This window comes from Alosa pseudoharengus, unplaced genomic scaffold (assembly GCF_046254945.1).
Source record: "Alosa pseudoharengus isolate Yale_2024_CS ecotype anadromous, Long Island Sound unplaced genomic scaffold, YU_APseudo_1.1 YU_APseudo_1.1_scf_15, whole genome shotgun sequence".
Classification (NCBI taxonomy): domain Eukaryota; kingdom Metazoa; phylum Chordata; class Actinopteri; order Clupeiformes; family Clupeidae; genus Alosa; species Alosa pseudoharengus.
The window spans coordinates 31,005,897-31,033,402 of record NW_027468620.1 but is presented as its reverse complement, the minus strand read 5'-3'; the positions used below and the strand labels follow the sequence as shown (position 1 = coordinate 31,033,402).

The window sequence follows — 27,506 nt, the reverse complement described above, 5'->3', positions numbered from 1 at the left end:
TTAAAGTAAACTCTGCAACATAGTACATTGAGGAGACTAAACTAAGTTATGTTACAGTATGCAATCAAGCAGTATCTCAGCTAACGTTAGAATACTGTTTGGATGTCAAGTTTAGCATGCTTACTTGCAGCTGCTTGTATTCGTTATTCATGCAGGGCTCATTTTATTGACTCTGAATGTTTGCAAAATCCCGATGTAAATGGAAAAGTGTTTTCCAAGACTCAAAAGTGCTTGTCCAAAGGAGAAGTAACCGTTATTTGAACTAACTACGTTATGAATTGCATCCACACATCAGCAGCCTTTTAACTGTGTTAATGTTAATTGCAAGGATTCCCACACAAACATCTTAAAATGACAGGCACTCAATTAGACATACACTAGCCTACTGAACTTTATTGAATGCTACCTCTGACTAAGAATGCATTACTTTGCACTTGTATAGTCTTTTATTTTGGAATCTTAAGAGCAATAAACATATATTGCAATGTTAAAGAATTCATGTTTTTTCATTCAGATATGTAAATAAACATGTATAAGTTGCTAATAGTGAATTAATGGGGAGATAATCGATAATCGAATCGAAATCGAATCGGACTAAAAAAATGAATCGTTAGATTAATCGATGCATCGAAAAAATAATCGCTAGATTAATCGTTTAAAAAATAATAGTTTATCCCAGCCCTACACCAAATCAAATCCTGTTCATTTCCCTGGTGAGAAAAGAACCCAAACGCCAAACCCTTTCATAAATTACTTTCCTCTCACTTGTAAGCCACTTTCCTCCAACTTTTCAATTATATTCTTTCGTTGTTCCCAGAATCCCTAAAAGAATGGATCTGAAGGGGATCTCTCCTCTCTTGTGCCCACCTTGACAGTAATTGAGTTTATCAGAGATAAGGTCAGACAGGACTGGGGTAAGCAAGGTAGAGGATGTCCTATATCCAGGAAAAGTCCTTGTCAGGATTTGATTAAGATTCATGCAGGCGTTTGATGGGCGCATCAGTATCTCTCCCCTGGCTGCTCTGTGAAAGTCAGTGGCTGGGTGTCCCTTTCTGGTGAAGTCTTAAAGTAAAGAGTAACACAATGTAGAAATTCCACTTCTCATTAATGGACTGTATGCCACGACTCGTATTTCAGTCAGCACATTTATTTCCAGAGGAGCTTCAGCAACGGTATCTTCTGCTATATTCTGCTCCTTTCTTGTCTATGCCCAACAGTGCAACTCTTTGCACGCGCGTAACTCCTCGCATAACACGCGCATAATTCCTTCAGGATTTTAACATGCTCATTCAGTAGGTGTAACACCCTATCCAGGTCAGTGTAAACAGGTGCGCTAAAACTATGCAGGTGATGGTCATTCGGAAATGTTTGTGCTGGCTGAAAAGCCTTCCAGGAAGTGTGTGGCATATAGGCCTAGTGCTAAGGGGGTACCCTTTGTCTAAAACTGAGGAAAAGGGTCATGCTCCTACCTGTGATGACGACATTACGTAGTGCAATGATAGATACTTTATTGATCCCCAAGGGGAACTTCAAGGTCTCAGTAGCATACAGACATCACACACAACATGCACTTACAGCAGAAAAAGTAAATATAAGTATATATATATAAACAAACTCCACTGTGCAATAGAGACAGTAGAAGATAAGAAAATACTAAATTTACTATATAAACTAAATCCTGGTGCACATCGGCAATGTCAGAGACTCTTTGGAGATTCTTCTTATCGTCAGTGAGGCATCAAAATGAGCTTGAAGATTTCAAGGTAAAACAGCTACATTGTGTTGCTGTAATTAAAGATGCAGTCATGCAGTTTACCTGTAACCTTCAGTGACCAATACAATTGCTATGCATTTATATAGTGCTGGAGACTGCATAGCAGGGCTCGACATTACAGCAATGGTTGCCCAGTTGCCCTTGGCTACCAAATTGTTACAAGTGGCCACCACATTTGGTTGGCTTTGGCAACCACAACCTCATGCCTGGATGCCAGGCTGGCAAACTTTTAAAAGTTGACGTTGAGCCTTGCTGCATAGACTAGACTACATTTACACTCATGGCACTTTACAGGCTAATGCTTCACATTCACATGCACATACTGGCAGCGGAGGCTGCCTGCCATACAGTATCTACCTGCCTACCACCAACCCGCGCGGCGGTAGCAGTTTTGGAATCCAATGTGTTGCTGACTTTGGGCTCAAACCGGCTGACTGACTCCCCTCCCGGCCGACCCTCTGTCGCCCCACAGCACACGTTGTGTGTGAAGTTTTCAGTGTCACAGATTTGGATGAACACATTTCTCCGAGCTTCTAACTTCGGCAAAACGGATCGACGATAATTGTGAGTCCTGTTTGCATGTCTGAATTTAATTGTGCCGTGCTGGTCTCTGCCGCCCTGAGTTACTGTTCTGGCATGCACGTGTTTGTGCAGACATTTAGAAACCTTGGAGCAAGCCAACGGCGCCATGCCCAGTTTTTCTTCTCTCTCTCCCTGCCAGAGCTGAACTGCCATCCAGACACACTGAGCTCTCATATCTATTCCCAGACGCAGTGAGTGTGTGCGTGTGTGTGTGTGTGTGTGTGCCACATCACAAGATTTTGTTTAGAATGACCCCAACTTCTCTCGCTGATTCACTTTCGCTTGGCTGAAGAAGAAGTCATGTGTCTCTGAGGAGGTGTGTGTGTGTGTGTGTGTGTGTGTGTGTGTGTGTGTGTGTGTGTGTGTGTGTGTGTGTGTGTGTGTGTGTGTGTGTGTGTGTGTGTGTGTGTGTGTGAGAGAGAGAGAGAGAAGGCCTGTCTTTCTCACTGCAGCCTTCACTGCCAGTAGGCCTGTAGCTAGTTGCTGAGTGTTTTTTTTTTTTTTTTTTAAGTATAATTTTTTTTTTTTGGGGTGGGGGGGCTTTTATGCCTTTAATTGACACGACAGTGGAGAATGACAGGAAGTGAGTGGGAGAGAGAGCAGGGGTAGGACCCGGAATAGGGCTGGGATAAACGATTAATCTAGCGATTATTTTTTCGATGCATCAATTAATCTAACGATTCATTTTTTCAGTCCGATTCGATTTCGATTCGATTATCGATTATCTCCTCATTAATTGACTAATAGCAACTTATACATGTTTATTTACATATCTGAATTAATTAAACATGAATTCTTTAACATTGCAATGTTTGTTTATTGCTCTTAAGATTCCAAAATAAAAGCATTTTATTGCATAATAATTCTTAGTCAGAGGTAGCATTCAATAAAGTTCAGTAGGCTAGTGTATGTCTAATTGAGTCATTTTAAGACGTTCAATGATAAAATGAGCCCTGAGTAACGAAATACAAGCAGCTGTAAGTAAGCATGCAAACTTGACATCCAAACAGTATTCTAACGTTAGCTTTGAGATACCGATTGATTGCATACTGTAACTTAACTTAGTTTAGTCTCCTCAATGTACTATGTTGTGATAAGACCTTAGCAGAGTTTACTTTAAAGGAACCATATGTAAGAAAAATATTTCAATTAATCATAAAATGGCCCTGCTATGTCACTAGACATTAAGAAATCATGTTCATTTCAAATACTTATATCACTGACAACAGTAGTCCGGCCAGGATATTGTCATTTAAAAAGTGAAGTTGCAGCCCTCAACTGATGTTGATGTTGTGTTTTGTCATGTCATGTTGTGTTTTGGCCTGATGCGCCACCCTCCACCTATCTACTAATCACGAAGTCAGTAGTGTTTCGCCATCAGGGTTGGCAACCTCAAGTCAGGGGGGGGGGGGGGGGGGGGGGGATACACCGCTCTTCAGTATTTTGAAAGTGATTGCAGTACCAGTTTTGGCCACAATCTTACATATGGTTCCTTTAACTTGCAGCAGTTTTGAACAAATTTGCGCAGCATGGTCACGATGCTAAGCGGATTTAATAGCAATTTATCCCAGTGTGTTCTATGCAGTGCTTCTATGTGGCAACAACAATCCTTCAACAATCGTGAATATTTTGTTAAATCAGAGAATGTCTCGTAAACGGCCTCTGGTTAAATGCACATGCAGAGGAGCAGCGGGCTCGTTACGAGAGAGAGCGGGCGGGGCGAGGAAAGGCTGTGTGAGTAAAAAGTGCAGCTCAATGAAATTATTTTATCTTATCTTTAATTTAAATAGTACAACATAGAACATCAATGTGTGCTGGCCGGTTTTGATTTGTGGCGCCCAGCCACAACGTCAACGTATGGAAAACACTGAAGGTGTAAAATTTGAAATATTAAGCAGCACACTTGACGAATCGACGCGCATATTTTGCGTCGACGTATTTTTTGCGTCAACGTCATCGATTACGTCGACGCGTTGTCCAAGCCCTAATCCGGAAGGGGCCACGGGGGGGGGGGAGTTGAACCCTGGTCGCCGGCATATAGTGCAGGTGCCCCAGCCAGTTGCGCCATGGCTGGGGCCTAGTTGCTGAGTGTTTTGATGCTTTTGATCCTGTTGTTATGATTATATATACATATATACAAATATATACAGTGAGAACGTATTGAGTACATACTTAGACCATAACCAGAGGGCATACTGTTTTAGAGGCCGCATAGCTCCTCTTTGACAGATATGCATTTGAATGTTATGGTGCCATAGAAACCATTAACACAAATACTAACTAGTGCTTATAATGTACGTGTGATGAAGAACTGCATCACACATAACCCAGTCTGTCATTGTGCCTTGTGGTTTCTGGCACGTAGGCTATTTCTGTCTTCTCTTATTTGCATCTACTTGAGCCAATGTCTGTCCCCTGCTGCGCCGGTTTTAGATGTTACTGTGTTGGAACCATTGTCATCAAATTATGCGAGACCCCGCAAAAGTTTTGCGAGACCCCGCAAAAGTTTTGCGAGATCTCGCAAAACTTTTTTTCTACTTTTGGAACTTGCTGGGCTTCCTACTTGACCCCAATAGGCCCACAAACCACTACCGCCAGATGGCAATCGTATCATGATACTATGATTGCTCTATCACTGTTGTGGGTTTTCTGGACACATTACATAGGCCTATGAAAACGGGAGGGAAAGGGAGACACCTGCGTGCAGACACGCACACACAGCAGGCTACAATAAATTGCCTAACAGACAGCAGCCTAATTTCGAGGTATCACTAATAGCCTACCTATTAAATAAATGTAAAGGACACAGAACTGTAAGCTCAAATTCAAAAACGTTTGAAGTCTACCCAAAGATATGCAAAGGGAATATATATAAATTGTGTTGCATATAGCCAGCTTAATTAATGTCAATTTAAAGATTATGATTAGCAGTTTCTATGCCTTTTTCCATTGATAGTTACAGGAAGCCACGTTGTTGTTTAAACTATTGTTGCTTCTAGCCCACGTTACCTCCAGTTTCACTTGCTGCAGGGACGCACACATCGCATGAGCGATCATAAGCTTTCTATCTCCGATGTAGAACTCAAATGTGTCTTGACGCCGCCGTTTGTAAGATCAGATCAAATAAGACGTTCTAAATGGAACGCGATGTAATTAAGCTGTTCCTTTCCAAGCGTCTTGGAGACGTACTGTATGTGTGCTGACTGGGCTATGTCTATATAGTTGATGACACCAAATGAATAAGTATGCTGCAAATGAGCAGACGTGTGAAGCACCGGCCATAACTTAATTTCGCGGCTACGTGGAGCAGTAGTAGGTTAATTGTTGAGGAGGCCCATAGTTGAATTTTGGTTTACTAAATTAGCATAATGCGGTAACAATTATCATTTCAATTCTATCTGAAATCTGCTCACTGCAGACGTTACAATGCAGACCTAAGCAGCAGCATAGCCTTGAAAGACGTACACTTTGAATTTGATCAGAGCGGCTCTGGTTCTTCACCTAACTTGATGTGATTGGCTGGATGACCGTTCAATCAAATCAACAGACCTATTTGTGTCTCTGTGTGTGCGTTATAGATACGGTTCCAACTCTTTACGGGAGCATTTATTTCCATATTTTACTTTCAATTTAATCTGACAAAAAGTGTGGGGGATAGATTCGTGTTCCAGCAAAACTGTGTACGTTATAACACCCACATCCCCCACGCTTGCTACGCGCCTGGACTGTGTGTGCGTGTCTGCGCGCAGGTGTCTCCCTGTCCCTCCCGTGTCATAGGCCTATGTAAATGTGTCCAGAAAACCCACAAAACGCAACAGTGATAGAGCAATCATAGTATCATGATATGATTGCCATCTGGCGGTAGTGGTTTGTGGGCCTATTGGGGTCAAGTAGGAAGCCCAGCAAGTTCCAAAAGTAGAAAAAAAGTTTTGCGAGATCCCGCAATGAGATCCCGCAAAAGTGCATCGGTTTTTTTTTCTTCTTCATGTTTTTTTTCCCCATTACTTTTGTTTCCCCCATGTCACCCGGAGGGCTCCGTAGGATTCAAAGATGAATTGATTAGATTTTTTTTAGACATTCAACAAATGTCAAAGTTGCAGGTCACTTTGACCATGAAAGTTCCATTGAACGCTATATTTCAGAAATGCCTTGAGGTAGGTGTTTCAAATTTAGTGTGAACGTTGGGCTCTAAGATGAGGTCAACGGTCAGCATTCAAGGTCACTGATTCAGTTTTTTTTGGAGTATCAGATGTGCTCACCTGGACTGAAAAAAAAAAACAATCTTCAGGCCCTGTTGCATGGAAAGTTAGACGAAGGGAAAAAAGACCAAGCAGAGAATAATGCGACTCGGCTCATAAAACTGAGTAAGATTGTTTTTCAATTCCTGTCTCTTCTCCCTTATTGGATTTCAATAAAGCTGATCTGATCTGGCTCACTTTGAATGCAGTCAATTCTATTGGCTTATACATCTTGAAAGAGTAACAATGGGACCTTGTGCGCAGAAGGAGTCTTTTGGATAGAGATAGTCTTGCACTGAGAAACGTGCTTATCTTGGCGATCAGTGTGACAGTGTGCTTGTGTTGCAGCAAGTCTGATATTTTGCAACTCCAATGAAATCAACCAATGAAGCTACAGGATGTTTGAGACCCACTTCAGTCGTGGCAAGTCTGATATTTTGCAACTCCAATGAAATCAACCAATGAAGCTACAGGATGTTTGAGACCCACTTCAGTCGTGGCAAAGTTGACAAGTAGCTCAGTAGAACTAATAGATGTCTTGACATGCCTCTCTAGCAGAACATGTTTTGACATTCTCTTTAATTAGCTATCAGTGTGTGAGTGAAGGCTCCCATCCACACACTCAAACACAAGCACATACAATTCAAGCGCACACTAGACACACACACACACACACACACACACAAACACTTATTAATTTAGCTGAATGCTTTTGTCCGAAGCGACTTATAAAAAAACAATCAAGGTACAGTGGAAATAGGAAACAGTGTTAGTGTTAACACACACATTCACACACACACACACACACACACACACACACACACACACACACACACACACACACACACACACATTCACACACACACACATTCACACACACATACACACACATTCACACACACACACACACACACACACACACACACACACAAACCTCACACAAACCTCACACACCACATCACAGAAAGAAGTTGTCCCGGCGTGATGTGACCTTTTAGTTTTCATGACAGACTGATTTGATTGTGTGAGTGTCTTCTGTTGTAATTGGTTAAATGCTTTGATACTGTGAGCCATCATGTCATAACATCAAGTGAAGTCAAATCAGTTTGTATATATTTGTATAGCGCATTTCACATGCACAGAGTGCAACCCAAAGCGCTCCACACATAAGACATTGACACAAAAGACAAAAAGATGCCGGATGGAGCGGCGTAGTCGCCAGCGTACCCCGACACAAACACACAAATTTACAAAATAACAAATGATACACAAGAAAAAAAGATGCCAGACGGAGCGCCGTAATCGCCAGCGTACCCGAGACACCTAACGGTAGACATACAAGACAGACAACAAAACAAACAGCTCGCAGGTCAGCAACAGCTAGGCGCCTGCGGCAGTTTTTTTGCATAGTAGAACTTTAGTCCAGCTGTCCCGAGAAATCCCCTCAACCAAGTGCGGCACTGCTCACGGATGGATGGAAGGATGTCAGAGGCCCAGCTAGCCATAGCAAGCTCCCAATGGAGTAACGCTAACAACATTAGCCGACTTGCAAGCAGTAAAAGGGCACGAACACGAAAATGTACGTAAATGATGTAAATAAAGACAAAATACATTTAACTAGACAAATCAATAAAAAAAAATGACATGACATTAAATAAAATTACGAACATTACATAAAAACAAACAAAAACATGATGCCAGATGGAGCGGCGTGTCTCGCCAGCGTCTCCGTAACCTCATTAAGATGTAGGTTAAACTTGAGTGACAGGCATCTGTGAGAAGTCTGACACATTTTATTTTTCAAAGTCAAAGATACTATCCCTTGAGTTACCATCAAGCGAACATTCTCATACATTGTAATGTTTGTGCTTAAGGGGGGGGATTACATTAGCCAGCGGCAAGCGGCAGGTTTCCTATTGTTCTCTATGGTTCGGCAGCGGAACGGTAGCAACGCTGGCGTAACACTAGCGTTGAACAAGCTGAGCGTTGAACTTGGTTCAACTTTCAAAGCGCAACGCAAGCGTATTCAATTGACAAACCGCTTGGGAACGAGATAAAACATGGTCTGAGCGTTGCGTTACGTTTGCCGCTGCCGCTTGCCGCTGGCTGATGTGATCCTCTGAAGTGTCCAGCAATCCAAATGTTTGTCAGTTTGTGTGGCTGGCTGGCTGTCCACCTGAGTGCTATAGTTTGTTTGTTTGTGTGTTTGTTTGTTTGTGTGTTTATTTGTTTGTTTGTTTGTTTGTTTGTTTGTTTTGCAGTCAAAGGTGCTATTACGGTTTATTGCCCTTACCTGAATGTATTCATACAGACATTCAAGTCTAATTTTCCATGCATTACTCTCTCTCTCTCTCTCTCTCTCTCTCTCTCTCTCTCTCTCTCTCTCTCTCTCTCTCTCGCGCCCTCGTCCAGAATTGGATCAGTGAATACACAGTCAGACTTTTAAGTCCTTTAAGTCTAATTTTCAATATGTGTTTCTCTTTCTCTCTCTCTCTTGCCCAGTATTGGATCAATGAATACACAGCCAATCTGGGTATCGGCGTCTTCCACTCAGGAATCGAGGTCTATGGCAGAGGTGAGTACAGTCCAGCTAGCCTAGAAATGTAGACGCATCCTAGCGGCAGCAAATGTAATTTGCTGCCAGGGTAGTCTATCAACTCTCCGTTGGCTTGCGAGCTGGAAAAATTAAACTTCGATAAGGCCAATCACATCGTGTATAGAGTCGGTAGGCGGGCTTAACATAATGATTGATGGCAGAGTTACAACGGTTCGGCGTAAATTCCCTGCTACTTAAAAACAAAGAAGATGGATGTTGCTGTTGACGAACAGCGGGACACGAATTAAGCTTTTTTTAAGTTGCCAAAAGTTTGAACTAGCCAGCTAGCTCCGCTGGTGGGAAAACGCATGGGACTCATGAGTTGTAGCGCTATCCTATTGCGTGCAGAGGGAATTTGAAAGACAGCCGATTATCCCGCCCCTTGGACTGAGCACTGCGAACGGTGAGTCCCCAGACCCTACATCTTGATGTGGGTCTGGCTCATCAGGCTACAGTCCAGCTGTATAGACCAAAGATTCTAGAATCTTTGGTATAGACCCTTTCAACTGCATAAACAAACATGTGTGTTCCCAAGGCAACTCCAGTGGCACAGAAAACAACATTGAGCTAATGGTAACTTTGGGACAAACCAAAATAAAATAATAATAAAAACATTTTTTATTAAAGTTGACCTTTTGTAGAGCATTACGCTAAAGTCTGATTCATTTTCATTTCAAAGTATCTCCCTTGGTTTTGAACGTTTCAACCGGAAACCCGCTAGGAACAGATTGAAAGGGCCTATTTCCCAGCTCTCTTTAACACATCTTTCAAAAACAAAACCTGACTGAGAGCCTGACTGGGATACCACGTGAAGTATGAATGTGAACATTGTCTGTACCGTTTCACCAATCTGTATGAAATACATTTATTCCCACCCCACAAACATAGGCTATTCAGTTAATCATATTTAGCCAGAGGACAAGTATTGTTGGAGTTTCAGCAGATGAGCAGAACTGTTCTAAAGGGTCTAATTAAGAACTTCAATATATTATTTGTATGTTCAATCAGTGGTTCATACCTGAAAACTAGTCACCTTTCGGCGAAAATCGCCGTTTTTGAATCAAAATATGTCATTCACGTGAATCGTGTAGATCTGAAGAGTTTTCTTTTCGGGGCGGGGGGGTCAACTTCTCATAGTCTGGAGTGAGACTATCGTCGATTTCATGCGAGATTTATAGGCAAGTAATTGGCCTCTCTGTGCTATTTTTGAAGACCTACCTATCAGTTGTTTTCTGAGGGCGGGCTTTATCTCTCACTTTTTGTTACGCATAGCCTGCCTGCTATGGCCTGCAGCAGCGATATGACCAAGGAAAAAAAGAAAATTTTAGCTAACAAACACGGGCCACATGCTACACTCTCTCTGACTATAAACTCAAGGTAAAACATCATATTGTTAGGATACTTTTCTCTTGCCCTCGGTGGGTTAAATGAAAGACTTGCTGAGGTTAACAAGTGTTAACCTCGCAGCTGGCCGTTTTGAATTGCTTTGCAAAACAAAACGACTCTGCACTGAGTGCGATTGTGAATTTAGCTCGGCTTAATAGTTTAATATTGTCTTGGAAAGTTATTGCTTGTTCACGAGTTATTTCATTTAGCATGATATTTTCCATGTGTCGATGATGGTTAGACATGACGCTCTCAGGGAGCGCAGACCTTTCCAAGGCCAAATGTAGTTATTTGCAACAAATCTGAAAGTGGACATAGCAAAATATTTTGACTTGCTCAGTGATAGGTGTTTAATTTGTTTGTTTTCTGTGTAGCATATAGATCATAATTCTTGATAATTAGCGCGCAAACAAGCGAGACCTAGGCTTCTAGAGTAGACTGACATAACGCACCTATTGCTGAGACCGGCCCCTTTAGTTGGAATGTGATCATTGCAGCCTCAGTAGACACAAGAGGAGCAGAAAGACACCAACATAACATGAGGGATAGATGTATTTCTTCACAAAAAAATATCAAATAATAATGGAAAAGAGGTACTAATAAACCAGACATGCTAGAACAGAGACCAGAAAATGGATATCCACAGTCCCTTTCTATCAACACCTGTGATTTTTATAGATAAGGATTAGGCTTTAAAAAAGATTGTCAACATTTATGTTGTTTGGTCTGTTTTTGGCTGCATACATGAAGGCCAAGGTGGGCAATGTGTTTTCCCTGGTTTGAGGTAATACTGACATTTCTTCAAGGATGGCAGGTCTGGAAATATCTTCTCCATCATTAAGTTATTCAATTAGGCTAAACATGGCCTTAACTCAAAACAGCTGGTAGGCCTACTGTTCAGAAAATAGAAATGACATGTGCTTAATTGTTACGATTAAGATGGGGTCCCCCCACAAAGGGTCCTTGGAGCCGAAAGTTTGAGAACCCCTGTGTTGTATAACACTGTGTCCGAAGAAGGAACGTGCCTGCTTGAAAACCCTAGTGAAATGCTTGTGAAGGCTGTTCTGTTGGTGATGTTTTTTGCCCACAAAGGTTGCTTTGTTAGTGATTTTGTTTTCTGACAGTAGATCGGCTTGGTTGTTGATCGCCCGCTGTGTGAAATCCCCTACCTATAGCACCAGGAAATTAACATCTCTCCTGTGTGTATTTGAAATGTCATGAATAGGCCTATATGTTCAGTGTGCTGGCTTTATTGTAATAAGCCATCCCCCAGCGAAGCCTGTTTGAATTTGAATGTGAATTGGAGCGCTTATCAGGGATCTCAACGCAGCTGTGGTTGTGAAGGGAGCAGGTGGGCCGTGCTGCGGTGTGGTGAAGTGCGCCAGACATGAGTAAATGAAGAGGAGGAAGAAGGAACGCTGACAACTGACAAAAAGACGTCACAAGCGCCCACAAGCGCTGTTTGGACATTTCTCATTTAGAAATGCTTAGTCGGCTTGACAAATACAGTACTTGTGTTGGCACAGCACGCACCAAAATTACAAAAAGAAACCACATTACAGTAAAGTTCATACAGTGGTTGAGAAATTATACGGGGCTGCCGACTCTCACACATTGACCGTGAGACTCACTCATTTGATTGGCTTCACGGCGCGTTTTCACGCCAATCTAATGTGTGAAAGTTGGCGCCCTGATTATAGTATGCTCGGTGCAACAACCCCCACCACTGCTATTTGGTAGGGATGCACGATATATCGGCGGTCGATAAGTGAAAAAATGAAAATATTATTATCGGTCCGATAACAGAATTCTGGCCTATAATTTGCGCCGATATTTTTTAAATTCCTAATTTAGACCTACGTAAGGTCCGTCTGGCTACACTGATCTACTTGAGCTTGGTTGGCTATACTTTTTCCTCAATATAATGTCAGCGGTGTGAATGTATTTCACCACTCTAACAAAATCTGTGGATATGCGTTCATTTGGGAGTCTGTGCATCTCAAAATCCTCTCGTGAATGATCCGCCATTTAACCTTACCAGAGCGGAGCTCAGCCCTATCTAGAGCTGTCTTGTGCTGGTGTGTTTGCACTTTACCGCGCTGGTCGGGGAAACAAATAAACAAACTTGTTAGTGGGACAAGTACATATAAGTAGGCCTAGTTCTAAGTTGTGTTTTAGTATTATATTTGCATTACTTTAGCTTGGGTTTTGTATTATTACCTAGAAATATGCTAACCATTCGTGCTTCAGTTCCAGACAGGTCACCAAGTTATTAAAACCTTCGAGGCTAATGCCTTTCATTTCTGCTGCAGCAGGTTGTGCGCAACAGAGTAGACGGACATAAGATACAGTCTGAGGAGTTGCAGCTTTATTCAGTTACCCGCAGTTGAAACTAAACCTAAGTTTCCCTCACAAACTCTGATTTGGTCGCTATACTGTAGCTTATTCCAAGCTGAGACGTTTATGAGCATTTAGTCCTAAATGAAAACGATTCAAACTCTCTAGCCACTCACTCGCAATTCACTGACGTCAGGTTCACTTAAAGGAGCCGCACACACTGTAGGGCTAGGCTTCTGTTCTGTCCATCATTTGGTGGTAGGTAAAATTACTGCAATAAAATGATGCTTATTAAATGCTTTCCCCAAATCACTTTTCACAATTTCAAGAGTAATATTATCGGTTATCGTATCGGTATCGGCCACAACAAACCAATAAATATCGGTTATCGTTATCGGCACTAAAATTCCATATCGGTGCATCTCTACTATTTGGTAATTTACTGGTTCAAATTTCAGTTGTCACTTAAACCAGTGAAATACCTTCACATGCATTTTTAAAATAAGATCTTCACATCTACACTTTGTGACATTCTTGCCACCGCTAGCTCAACAAGCAAGGTTGAAGCCTACTGGTAATCTTTGTTGTGCGTTGCTATTCAAGTTTTTGCTGAGTAGCTAAAGTTGACCTTTGACCTCAGTTACTAAGCTTGACCTTTTGACCTGACCGTATAAGGACACCAAAATGTAGCTCTGATGACCTAACGCAGAGTGCCCGAGGGAGGTCTCCTGCTGTCTTAACTCAACATGACTCTGTGAAATACTGCGGCTTCGTTTGTGTTTTGGTTGTCCTAACATTGATGGACGACAGAGTGAAGTCTTTAAAAGGACCAGTGAACAGTCCTCAACAGGTGTGTGGTACAGAGCTAATGTTTGAACAACAGAGCAGGTGGCTCCAGGTTTGAAGTTATAGTAGACTTAAGGAAAGTGAGCGGGATTTAGCACTTTTTTCCAACAAGACCCAGGCTCGCGCTTTGATCCAACAAGACACAGGCTCGCGCTTTGATCCAATGAGACACAGGCTTGCGCTTTGATCCAATTAGACACAGGCTCGCGCTTTGATCCAATGAGACACAGGCTCGCGCTTTGATCCAATGAGACACAGGCTCGCGCTTTGATCCAATGAGACACAGGCTCGCGCTTTGATCCAATGAGACACAGGCTCGCGTTTTGATCCAATGAGACACAGGCTTGCACTTTGATCCAGCAGTACACAGACAACACAACGTTGACTTTCTCGGGCAACGACACTGCCACTGGTCCACCACACACGTAATGCAGAGAGAGGCGTCATGAGGATAAAGCAGGCAGTGTCTTGTACCGTCACACCGGTGTAACTGGAATGTTGGAAAATGAACGCTCTATATAGAATATCTGGGTTCATTGAATTCAACATAGAATTTTAGAACCTTGAATTGTTGCGGAACGGAATCTTATGTTAGAATGTTCAAAAACCCACACCTTTAATGGTTAAACAAACACTTTTTGGGGGCAGTATTTACTGATGCGAGTCTGCAGGGAACACCTGCGTGTGTTGGTGAAACATCGTCCCTTCAGGTGCAGCTTTCCGTGTACTGGCCAGCGAGGGAAGTTATGAGATGAAGCAGACGATTTAAACTTGGGGTGGAGTGCTCAGGGGATCATTACTGGTGTGACACACACACACACACACACACACACACACACACACACAGACACACATTTTAACAATTGATTTATGTCCACACAGAAAATGTAACAGGGACACAAATATTAAGGATGCAGTACAATACATATGCAAACTCAAGGACCAGTGGCATGCAGCAGGTCTTCACTATATCACTCAAATAACATTTATACTCCGTTCTTAAGGGTCTCCGCCATATGTGGCGGCTGCCAATAATAGCAGAGATGGCACCCACACACGCGTGCACACACACACACACACACACACACACACACGCACACACACACACACTTGTTGGGTAATTCACTGGCGTCTTGAGAGCTTTGTGGGTCTCAGGGCTTTAAGCTCTTTCCTTGTGTTGTGTGGTGTTGGTTTAGTGTGCCTAAAGCAATCTTAACGAGCTAATCGCTCACACATTCAGTCTCGTATGCACTGTGGTTGTCTCCAGACATCTCTTAGGCCCACTGTGTTTTGTAACAGTGTTAGGCTGTGTTGGTTCTTGCGGCCTGCTAGGCGTTCTTGTTTTTTCTGTTGTGCACGGTGCTGATGCGTTGCAGTGCAGCATGACACATCAGCTAAAAGGTCCTTCCTTTGAGATATTGACACATGCCACACTGCACTTGCCACTTGTCAGTCCTGACGATACTCATGCATTACTGCACTGTCCTGAGGATACTCATGCAACACTGCACTGTCCTGATGATACTCATGCATTACTGCACTGTCCTGGCGATACTCATGCAACACTGCACTGTTCTGATTAGGGATGTAACGGTATGAAAATTTTACCTCACGGTTATAGTGACCAAAATTATCACGGTTTTCGGTATTATCACGGTATTTCTAAAAGTGTGTTCAATATGTTCAGAAAGCACTGATAGGCCTACACAAGCTGAAATAGTTTCAAAAAGTGTCCTGTTCACTTTTTTCTTCATGTTTAATTGGCTATGTGCTTATAGCTTAACTTACCCTACCATAACTTGGAGTTTGCTATTTCTGTTATTTGGATGCAATGAGTGAGACCAAAGTAAGCGTTCAAAATAAAACTTTAGGCTACTGTATTCTCCTGATAACGTGAGTGGAATGGATTTAATGTGGACGTGAACATAAAAAGACGCAGAGTGGCTACATGATACAGTGCACATTTTGCGGTGAGAAAAGTTCCGCCTTTTAAAATCAGGTGTAGCCTTATCCGAATCGTAGTTAAAACCATCAATTAGACAACAGAATCAGTAGGGTACCAGTTTTGTTCCATTGTACCAGGCCTACTGTATGTTAAAAGCAGGCTCGGATGAAGCTGGGAAGGATTAAACATACGGTTTCCACACCGCGGTAATCAACAGTGATAATCATGATGTTTGAAATGAAAACGGTAATTATTATCGTCAACATTTTTATCGCGGTTTCCTCCTGAGGATACTCATGCAACGCTGCACTGTCCTCCTGACGATGCTCATGCAATGCTGCACTGTCCTCCTGACGATGCTCATGCATTACTGCACTGTCCTCCTGAGGATACTCATGCATCACTGCACTGTCCTGACTCCTGACTATACTCATGCAACACTGCACTGTTCTGACTATACTCATGCAACACTGCACTGTCCTGATGATACTCCTGCAACGCTGCACTGTCCTGATGACACTCATGCAACACTGCACTGTCCTGACGACACTCCTACAACGCTGCACTGTCCTGATGACACTCATGCAACACTGCACTGTCCTGATGACACTCCTACAACGCTGTACTGTCCTGATGATACTCCTGCAACGCTGCACCTGCCCTGACGCTGCACTGTCCTGATGATACTCATTCATTACTGGCGGCTGACTCTTACTAGGGCTGTCACTTTTGTGAAAAAATCCTGTTCGATTTTTGAGACATAAGTGTTCATTGAATCGATTGTAAAATCGATTTTCTATGTCTAAAGACGTTTCCATTTTCAACGCCAAATATAGGCCAATTCACGGACAACTAACAGGCATTAGGACGAACCTAAAAAGGGTGCTTGAAGACGCACAAGCCAGCAATATTTCTGATGATTTATTGGCATGAAGTTTCGTGCACAAGGACAAACAGGAGTGCAACATTCTCGACAAACAATAAGCAGAGTGGGCTGCCATAACATTAGTGAAAAACATTACTGCAGGCTTCAACGTGTCTGTGTTTACGATGAAAAATGTCAAACAAATTTCGCCTACGTAGGAACTTACGACTGCACAGTTTGCATACCGCTTTGTCCTTCTCCATAGTTTGATATACCCAAAACCCGAAGTGTTTCCATATCGAACTCAAGTTATTAGGGCTTATCACTCGTCTTTCTCATGTCGCACAGGTTGATCGCGTTGTCCTCCATTTTTGGGCAAAACACCAGCAGCACAGCAGCCAATTGAAACAGCAGTTTCCGGTGCGTAAATTGGTGGGAATTTTCTTTTTAGCTTTCGCAATGCCTACTGCACTTTATTTTCTTTTTCTGCTTGTTTGTTGGTTTTGTCTATCTTTTTTATTTGTTTAATCGTTTAAAATGAAGTGTACATATTTGGTTAAAATCGATTCCCTATTTTAGTTTTCGAAACTGGTTGATTGGTTGGTCCAATCGATTGTGCAATCGATTTTCGAACGTAAAGTGACAGCCCTAACTCTTACCCCTCTCACCCATTCCAAAGTCCTTTTAGGCAAGTCCCTCCACTCGGCGGCCATATACCAACGTTTTATGGGCACTCATCGGGCACAGTCTTTGGGTCGAACTGCGCGTGCGCAAGGCTTCACAACACCAATCTCGCTCCAGCGGCGAGATCACAACACATGATTGGCACGATGTCTTCACAACACACCATATGATTGGCTCAATGTATTCACATCACACCACATGATTGGCTCAATGTATTCACATGTCGACGTTTTGCCGAGGAAGGGGTGGGATATGTGTAGACAACGGCCATATTGGCGTGACAAACTAGCCCCATGCATTTCTATGGAGTATTTTTTGAGTGCTGTGTCTCCACATTAGACAGTCTCTGCCCATTCACATTCTCTTTTGTGTTACTGTAGGTTCCCACTTATTAACTGAGATTTAAACATTGATTTAGCAAATACAAGTCCACTATGAGGTTATTGCACAGGTGAGGGCTATACATGGGAAAACAAATGTCCCCTATGAGGTTATAGCACAGGTGAGGGCTATACATGGGAATACAAGTCCACTATGAGGTTATAGCACAGGGGAGGACTATGCATGGGAATACAAGTCCACTATGAGGTTATTGCACAGGGAGGGGCTATGCATGGGAATACGTTTCTCTTCATTCTGATAAAAGCACTGATCTGAGTGATTAATTGGGCTATTGGGTACTGATCTGACTGATTAATTGGGCTATTGGGTATTGAGGTTGATAAACGATTGCGGTCAGTACATGATTTTGTCTTTTTTAGCTTGCATAAAATGCCGCTGTTCAGTTTATACACAGCGCGGCTTAGACACAGGAAATGTGGCCATGTTCTATATATACAATCTATAGGCCATGTGCATCAGGTCAGCACAGAGGTGAGGCTGAGGATCAGCACTGCAGCATGTGTGAGAAAGAGAGACTGTCAGTCCCTCCAACAGATGGTGTGGATTAAACAGATAATTATTACATTAAACTTTAATAATGAGAGAGAGAGAGGGAGAGAGAGAGAGAGACTGAGTTGAACTGAGAGTTGGGTGAGATATCAAAATGATGGAGGCAGAGGATAAGATGGTTAGAAGGTAAGCACAATCAACAGTGAAATTGTGTGTAGTGCTGTACCCCCACCCCCAGTCTTTGAGTGTGTGCGTGTGAGCGCGCACCTGCATCACTCTCTCTCGCTAGTGTGTCGGTGTGTGTGTTGCTAAAAGCAGCCCCATTGGAATTCCAATCACACCACATCACAGCAGGCAGCCCAATTACAGCACACAGGATTCGGACAGGGTACATTAGCTGCTAATGCTTAGCACACAAGAGGTGAGGAAGACCGAGGCCGAGAGGACACGAGGGAGTCAGAGAAGTGTGTGTGTGCGTGTGCGCGCGTGTGTGTGTGTGTGACAGAGAGAGGAGTAAAACGTGTGTGTGTGTCTTGACTAGAGATACCATGCCTCTCTAATCCTGTCTCAGCTTCCTTGCTGACTGTGTGGGCCGGCCGATACTGTCAGTCATGCCCAAGCCTTCCTCATGCAGCAGGTCTCCTGTCCTCTTACTGACCCCACTGTCCGTGTGTGACCCTCCCTCTACCACACACACACACACACACACACACACACGTTTTACTCCCCTCTCTCACACACATACACACACACATTTTACACCCCTCTCTCTCTCTCTCTCTCTCTCTCACTCACACACACACACACACACACACACACACACACACACACACACACACATTTTACACACATCTCTCACACACACACACACACGTTTTACTCCCCTCTCTCATACACACACATGGGCGGTGGCGATTAAAACACCATAATTCACAAAGCTGTCTTCTTTTAATGTAGGTATAACTTCATCAAAGGCTATAAGCTTACTTCAAGCCTGGACAGGATAGGTCTGTTTGAGTCTATGTGCGTGTGGAAACCATTATTATTATTCCATTCTCACAGTTTTATATTATTATTCCATTCTCACAGTTTTATATGGGCTTATCATGGTAAAGTAGCTTATTATCAGTTGGATTTATTTTCTCCTCCAAACTGCAAGGCAGTGCTTTACGTGTGCGTGTGTGAAGGTGAGAGAGGCAGACTGAAAGGAAGAGTCAGGCAGAGTAACATCAGTTGAACTTGTTACAGTTAGGCGTGGAATGAAAGGGCTTTTTCGTAATGTTTGCTAAACCTGTAGGAGCACTGTTTTCCTAAACTGCATTAAAACGTGATCCCTTTACGAGGCGTTCCTGACTGTAATGTTAAAGATAGCAATTTGCGGGTTGTCTTGGGTGGGGTTGATATTTAATGCACATATTGGTAGGTCGGGTGGGTTGGTATAACAAACTCTTATTTGGCTACTTTTACAACCTTTTGTGTTGCCATGTAAATATCCTGTCCAAAACTTGGCAGAATGATTGATGCTGGACTTGAACCAAAGATCCTTAAATCAAAGCTCACTCCTCTAACCACTGTGAAACTGCAATCATTTTTAACACTTAAAGCCTCGGTTACTAGGTAATATTGTAATTCTTGATTCTTCTTGCTTAGCCTACAAACTGACGGTTTTATGCGTTCACTAAACAAAGATTATGGAAATTAAACACCACTTTTCCATCAAAAATCTTGTTGTAAAAGGCATAACTTGTTAGATTTAATACCTAAGTTCACTAGCTCTGTGCCTGCCAACCCTGGCCGAGAGATGTGACGCAGGACGTCCCCTGATTGGCTAGTCAGTAGGCGATGCAATGTGTTGATTGGCTCTGCAGAAACTGTCAAGACTGCCAAAATTCGCTGATTGGCTCTTCAGAAACGACGACAAAACACTGCCAAAATTCGTGTCTGTAAAAAAGTTTTGTAGCTTCGTAGATCCAGTTTGCACACGAAAGATAGATGTCGCAGTTCTCCCAAGCTCGTCCACACACATTCAAACTAAATCCCTGTGGACAAATGTTTTTCACAAGTGCACAAAATATTTCTGCAGGTACGCACACAGAAAAATTAATTCCACAGTTACAGTACAAAACAGTTCTACACTTGTGCAAATCATATTCTCGAAAACAAAACTCTATTACACATGTGAATATCTTTTCACGGGCACACAATCTTTATGCCGTTGTTCTGACTCCATATCCTCCATGACCCAGCTGCTGGGTACCCTGGTCATGTTGGGTGTGTACCTAGTTCATATAATATGCACCTCCCTGGTCATGTTGGATGTGTACCTAGTTCATATAATATGCACCTCCCTGGTCATGTTGGGTGTGTACCTAGTTCATATAATATGCAACTCCCTAGTCATGTTGGATGTGTACCTAGTTCATACAGTATGCACCTCCCTGGTCATGTTGGATGTGTATGACAATGACAACAGTCACGCAGTAGCAGAGGTTTTCGGGCACGGCCGGAATGCAGGAGTGGGCTAGGGGATATTTAAGATTGGGAAATAGATCAATTATATACAGTATAATGGCTTTTAAATTTTTCCGATAGCTTCAGTCGCAGACACTTGCGTTAAGCCTTGATTGTAGCATGTTTCTGTCAGTTTAGTACTTTTTTTGTTCACTGAGTTCCAGGCTGCTGTGTTTGATTGTGTTACAGTAGACTCACTTGCCTGCTCCTGCCTAGTGTCACATGCTCATCAAATGTTATTAGCTTCTGTTGTGACTGGCGTGGCCTATTACTGTACCTATTTAGCCCTTTATTGCCCAAATAATTATGAACGGCAACTAACCTGTGTGCATCTGGTGATGTCCTGAGCAGGCGAGCCTCTGGCATCTGATTGGGCCTTCGCATTGTCTCTGCTGGCTTTTCTACCAATCAGAAGAAGCCAGTAATAAATTCATTATGACATTCATGATTGGTAGATGACGTAGTTGTATAAGTATAAGTATATATTTGATCCCGTGAGGCAAATTTGGTCTCTGCACTTATCCCAATCCGTGAATTAGTGAAATACACACAGCACACAGTGAACACACAGTGAGGTGAAGCACACACTAACCCGGAGCAGTGAGCTGCCTGCTACAGCGGCACTTGGGGAGCAGTTAGGGGTTAGGTGCCTTGCTCAAGGGCACTTCAGCCGTGGATGTGGGCATAGGAAAGCAGTGCTCAACCACTTTCCCCGCCCACATTTTTCCTACTGGTCGGGGATCGAACTGGCAACCCTTCGGTTACAAGCCCGAAGCCCTAACCAGTAGGCCACGGCTGACCCTTAATTCCTCATGTGCTCGGCAGAGCAACGACGTCTCCATAGTGCTACGGAGGCTAGTTGGTCCGTTATGTGATATGTACCCGCACCTTCAATAGGGGGCTGAGGGTATTGTCATTGAGTCCGTCTGTGTGTGTGTGTGTGTCTGTGTGTGTGTGTGTGTGTGTGTGTGTCTGTCTGTCTGCTCATGTGACTTTAAAAAAGTACTGGTCCAATTTATTTCCAATTTTCATTCGAGATATTAGGACCTGCATGCAGGATTGTTTCCCTCCACTGCCCAAATAAATACGTATAGGGATAACGGTCTACATTTGCCAGACTGCTCTTGTTTAAATGGTGTCTTCAAAGTCTGTACTGCTGCTGTACTGAGTAGTGCTTACCTAGGGATGGTTTCCTAGACATACAGTAAATTAAACCTAGTCCTAGACATACAGTAGATTAAACCTAGTCCTAGACATAAATTAAATCTAGTCCTAGACTGAAAGCTTGTTTTATTCATTATATTCATTGAAGTTCTCCTTTAACCTTGGACTAGACTTAATCCATGCCTTAGAAATTGGCCCCTTGCCTAAAAAAGCAGGTAAAAGTAGCACCACTCTTTCACGCATCGCTTCTTCAAAAAGCTAAATATTTTGGGTGAAACTGCTCGTTAGCCTGTACAAGAGCCTTCTGTGGAGGCACCGCTCGAATGACTTCAGTGGTCAAGGTCAGTTTGACTTTGGTGGAATGAAACGCCTCTTTTTTTCTGCTTTGTCCTCTGCAGAGTTTGCCTATGGAGGTCACCCGTACCCGTTCTCAGGGATCTTTGAGATCACGCCCGGCGATGCCACCGAACTGGGGGAGACCTTCAAGTTCAAGTGAGTATGAGCAGGGGTGTCGGACTGGGGGTAAAATCCAGTACAGATGAATAGGGCCCCAAGGGGAGGGAGGGCCCTTGACAAGTCTGGAATATATTTTATATTTTATTTATTATGGGGGCCCATCAGGACTGCCTATGCATAGGGCCCAGGATCTCGTGCTACGCCCCTGAGCATGAAGGCCGTTTCATACTCCATACAAGCTTTGTAGACACGTTGTAAACGCAAGACTCACACAAGTGTAACCTACTTCACCTGTTCAGAGAAGAACAAATCCACACCGATAAATCAATAAAATGCTTCTTATGTGTTATGTGGGCTTCTTATGTCGGTCCTCTTCTCATCCACCTCCCCCATGAAGGCTCTACGTCTCATGCCAGAGGAGGAGAGATGAGGGCGATGAATGACTCATTAACGTGCCCCCTCATACTAGAATGATGGAGGAAGGAATCTTTGATGATGTCACAGTTACCACTTAGCCTATCAGATGGAGACAGGCACCAGCCACCGGCCCGTCCAATGTGATCATGCCCCCAGCTTTTGTTTTCTTCCCACACTGTCTTCTCTCTCTCTCTCTCTTTCTCTCTCTCTCTCTCTCTCTCTCTCTCTCTCTCTCTGGTCGCTCACACGCACACATACACTCATGCAGCACATTCACATGTACACAATAACCTGACTTCATTTCGAGCTGAGTACTTGTGAGAGAAACACACCTCATTAGCATTGGTATGGCCGCGAGAGAGCTACAGTAGAGCTCAGGCCTAGATCCTGTAGACGGGGGAACAAGTGTGTAATCAACCAAGGTTCCAACGTCTGTAGGACTGCTAGGGAGGCTACACTGAAGTGTTCCGTTCGCGTAGCGTCTGCTGCAACAATTAGCTTCCACAGTAATCAGCGGAACTGGCTACACCAGGCATGATAGCGGCTCGTACGTTTGAAAAAAATTGACCAGTCTTCTACAACTATTTCTAAAACTGATAGTTCCGGTCCTTGATTGTGATTGGCTGAATCGCGTTTGATGCCGTTGTAAAATGCAGCATAAACATACACCTTGACCGCATTTCGTTCTATATTACTGTGCTACCATAACTTGATACAAATGTTAAAGTAGCTGCGTCTCGACATAGACACATAGACAGGTACATGGTAAAAAGCAGCACAGGCCGGGGTGGATGTGGTCATGGGTTTGTCATTTTATCAAGTTTGTTTCAGCTCACAAGCAGCTGTGCATGTAAGCCTGGCTGGCTGTCAGTACACACACACACACACACAAATAAACACACAGACATCTGTCAATGTACGTGGGTGGGTGAACAATTTTATGAGTGTAGTGTGTGTTATAAGTCTGTAAGTTCCAAGAAAGAACTTACACAGGAACTTCTATTGAAACAAATGTGTGTGTGCGTGTGTGGGTCCGTGCGTGCGTGCGTGCGTGCTTGTGTATGTGTGTGTGCGTGTGTGTGTGGTGTTGACATGATCACATCCTTTGAGCTTGTGACAAAGGGTATTGTCCATGTAAATGTGTGCTGTGGTCCAGCTCTTGGTCAGAGTGCCCTGGGTCCCGGTTTCCTGCATAGGCAAATTAGAATGTGGACGATGGGGAACAAAGGAGGGATAGAGTGTGTGGCCCACTGGCCACAGCTGAAGGTGTGTGTGTGTGTGTGTGTGTGTGTGTGTGTGTGTGTGTGTGTGTGTGTGTGTGTGTGTGTGTGTGTGTGTGTGTGTGTGTGTGTGTGTGTGTGTGTGTGTGTGTGTGTGTGTGTGTGTGTGTGTGTGTGTGTGTGTGTGTGTGTGTGTGTGTGTGTGTGTGTGTGTGTGTGTGTGAGAGAGACAGACAGAGAGACTACATATCTTGTAACGGTGTGTGTTGGGCTAAGACTGGGGCTGTAGTCGGTGTGTTGCTAAGTGAGTGAGTGAGACTACATATCTTGTAATGGTGTGTTTTGGGCTAAGACTGGGGCTGTAGTCGGTGTGTTGCTAAGTGAGTGAGACTACATATCTTGTAATGGTGTGTATTGGGCTGGGGTTTTAGTCAGTGTGTTGCTAAATGTAAGTTGTGATGTGTTGGTAAGTGTAAGTTGTGATGTGTTGCTAAGTGTAAGTTGTGATGTGTTGCTAAGTGTAAGTTGTGATGTGTTGCTTTCTGTCATTGTGACTCTGTGGCTGTTACTTTCTGTTTCACCCGGTGTGCTCTCTAACCATTTCTCCTTCCCACTCAATATTTTTACCCCTCTTCCTTCCTGATCACACACACACACACACACACACACACACACACGTGTCTCTCTCTCTCTCTCCACGTCTGTCTCAGAGAGTCGATCATTCTGGGCAGTACCGACTTCACAGAGGAGGACGTGGAGCGGATAGTGGAGGAACTGGGAAAGGAGTACAAGGGCAACGCCTACCACCTCATGCACAAGAACTGCAACCACTTCTCCTCAGCGCTGTCTGAGGTAAGCGCCGGCCTGCACCGGTCACCGCACAACAGCACAGCGCAATAGAGATGCGCGGTTCGCGGTTACAGCCGCGGACTCCGCGATTAAACCGCGGATCGGGCGGATGACGTGAAGAAATATAATATTTTAATTAAATTCGGGCGGGTGGCGGTTGAACCAATCAAATGAAAAAAATATAGCCTATACATTGTTAAATTGTGTTACCTACATCCGAAAAAAACGAGCACACTTTGAAATAGTCAAATTTTCATCAGGCAGTTTGGCCTAGTTGCTTCTATGCATGCTGCTTTGTTTATCTATCAGAGACGGTGTTGCGGAATTGGTGTATTCCGATGTTTCACTGAGCAACCCCTCACGCACGCACGCACACACACACACACACACACACACTAAAGGTAACAAAGTTTAAATTAAGTAGCCTATCGTAGCTGTTTCGATATTATATATAAAACACATAGTCATTGTAGCCTACCATTCAGGGAATAGGCATTTAAAAGGGAGACAGATTATGGAGTGATATGACTCAGAACTGACATCGGGCAATGGTAGTGCGAGATGTTCAGAACATAAGAGCAGCGGAAAAAAGAAGGTAAGAAAAATAGTCGGAAAACTTAGATGTGTAAGGCAAGCAAGCAAGTTTGGCGGTTGTTACTAAAAATGTGAACATGCACGTTGCACTGCTGTGCGGTGGGCCTTTAGCCTTTTAATATATTTGCTGCATTGGATCAGTCTTTCTAGAACAGGCAAGAGCTTTCTAGCCTCACGTCAGAAGCACCGCATCACCCATATACATTAAAACAACCAGCGGATGGCGGGCGGGTGCGGTTTTGAAACTTGGTCAAAAAACGTTGGTGCGGATGGATGGCGGATGGATGATAAGTTTTGCTATGCGGTTACGGTTGAAATAATAGCCCATCCGCGCATCTCTACAGCGCAACACAGCACAGCACAGCACACAACAGCACAGCACAGCACACGACAGCACAGCACACAACAGCACAACACAACACAGCACAGCACACGACAGCACAGCACACAGCACAGCACAGCACAGCACAGCACAGCACAGCACAGCACAGCACAGCACAGCACACGACAGCACAGCACACGACAGCACAGCACAGCACAGCACAGCACAGCACAGCACAGCACAGCACAATTCTAACACAAACTCAGCTCTGCCCTGTCTGTCTAAACTAAAGCAATGAGTATATTTCTGTGCGCACGCCTATGCTGGGGTGCGTTTCCCAAAAGCATAGTTTCCAACCTGTTAGCAACTTAGTTGGTTGGCAATGGGAAATGCTTTGCTTTTGGGAAACGCACCCCTTTACGGTCGTACGGTCGTGCGTGTCTGCATTAGGGGTGTAACGGTTCATGTATTCGTATTGAACCGAAACGGTACGGGCGTCACGGTTCGGTGCATGAATTTACACGGAGAATACACGGTATAAAAATACATAAAACTCGTGTACCTTTATGTTGGGGAAACTTGTAACTTCTCACATGAGGAGCTGGTAGTGTTAAGTGCATAGACAGTAAAATAAAGTGACAACGCTAACTAGGCTAATAAACAAACCATTCTACGGTGAGTTAACGTCAAAGGGCAAAGTCACGTGACTTCTAGTTGTAGTCTGTTTATGAAATGAAAAGAACAATTTCGTTTTTTAAAAAAAGGCAAAATAGTGTTAGTAGGCTAGATTATTACTTTACACACAATGAAAAATATTGAGGCAAATTGTAGACCCTTCCATATACAACTAAACACAGATGTTGAAGGTCTTGCTTAAGTGGATTTTTAAAAATAATTTTCCTATGTAATTTGCACTTTCAGAAATAAGAGATGCTGTAGGCCTATTTTCAGTTTTATAGCTGATTGTCTTATTTTGTTTACAAGTTACAGATGGAGTCTGGGTACTTATTGTACTGTTTAGCCTACATCTTACACACTTCAGGCTGTTGCAGATAGCTCAGGGAAGAGACTGTATGACACTAGGTGGTACAGCCTGAGACATGTACAAAAAAAAATGCTTTATGCATTTTTGTTTTGCTTTTCCCTCCATTGTACCGAACTCGTACCGAACCGTGATGTCCGAACCGATGTATGAACCGAACCGTGACTTCTGTGTACCGTTACAGCCCTAGTCTGCATGCATATCTCAGCTTTTGTCCAGTTCCGAAAAGGCAATACACATGATCCGTACGTACACAACATCTTGCTGCATCACACAAAGGCTGTGCTGACCGGACGTATGGGGAATTTTGCGTGATCCATTAAGTGCACAGACCACATCCGTGGAAGTCTACTTTGGGCCTTAAAGCTAACTGAACACCGAGCAGCACTCAAGCTGAACAACTTGGATAAAAGCATCTCCTACCCACACTGTGCCCAAGCGATAACTCTGCACCATGTGAAAGCCCCCAAGGTCTCCCTGTGCCTCAAGGATAACAGCCGGGTACACCGGGTAAGTAACTGAAGCGATCTGTTCGAGTGGCGTCTGCCGCAACAATTAGCTTCCGCTATAATCAATGGAACTGGCTACACCATACGTGATAGTGGCGCGCATGTTCGAAAAAATTAGACCAGTCTTGTAAAACTATTTTTACAGTACGCAAACGAAGCGCTTCAGTCGGGCACCCTGTGTAGTCTGCCTGTGCTGTTCAGGCACACTACTGATCACTCTGCCCAGGCGTCCACCCACACTGCCCAGATCTAACACTTACAATAAACCCTTAGGCAAG

General features: G+C 43.5%; 1 protein-coding gene across 2 annotated transcripts in view; it reads left to right on the top strand.

The window, feature by feature from the left end:
- desi2 (desumoylating isopeptidase 2) overlaps window positions 1-27,506 on the top strand; it is a 46,228-nt gene that overhangs the window by 12,301 nt on the left and 6,421 nt on the right. The window contains exons 2-5 of one of the 2 annotated variants that reach the window (XM_076286237.1): window positions 9,097-9,169; window positions 22,218-22,311; window positions 24,623-24,764; window positions 27,044-27,506. The exon at window positions 27,044-27,506 is cut by the window's right edge and continues 739 nt beyond it. In XM_076286237.1, coding sequence (XP_076142352.1) covers window positions 9,097-9,169; window positions 22,218-22,311; window positions 24,623-24,764; window positions 27,044-27,241 — 507 coding nt within the window. In that variant the 3' untranslated portion in view covers window positions 27,242-27,506. The remainder of the gene's footprint in view (window positions 1-9,096; window positions 9,170-22,217; window positions 22,312-24,622; window positions 24,765-27,043) is intronic. The other variant, XM_076286236.1, reaches the window with a different exon arrangement.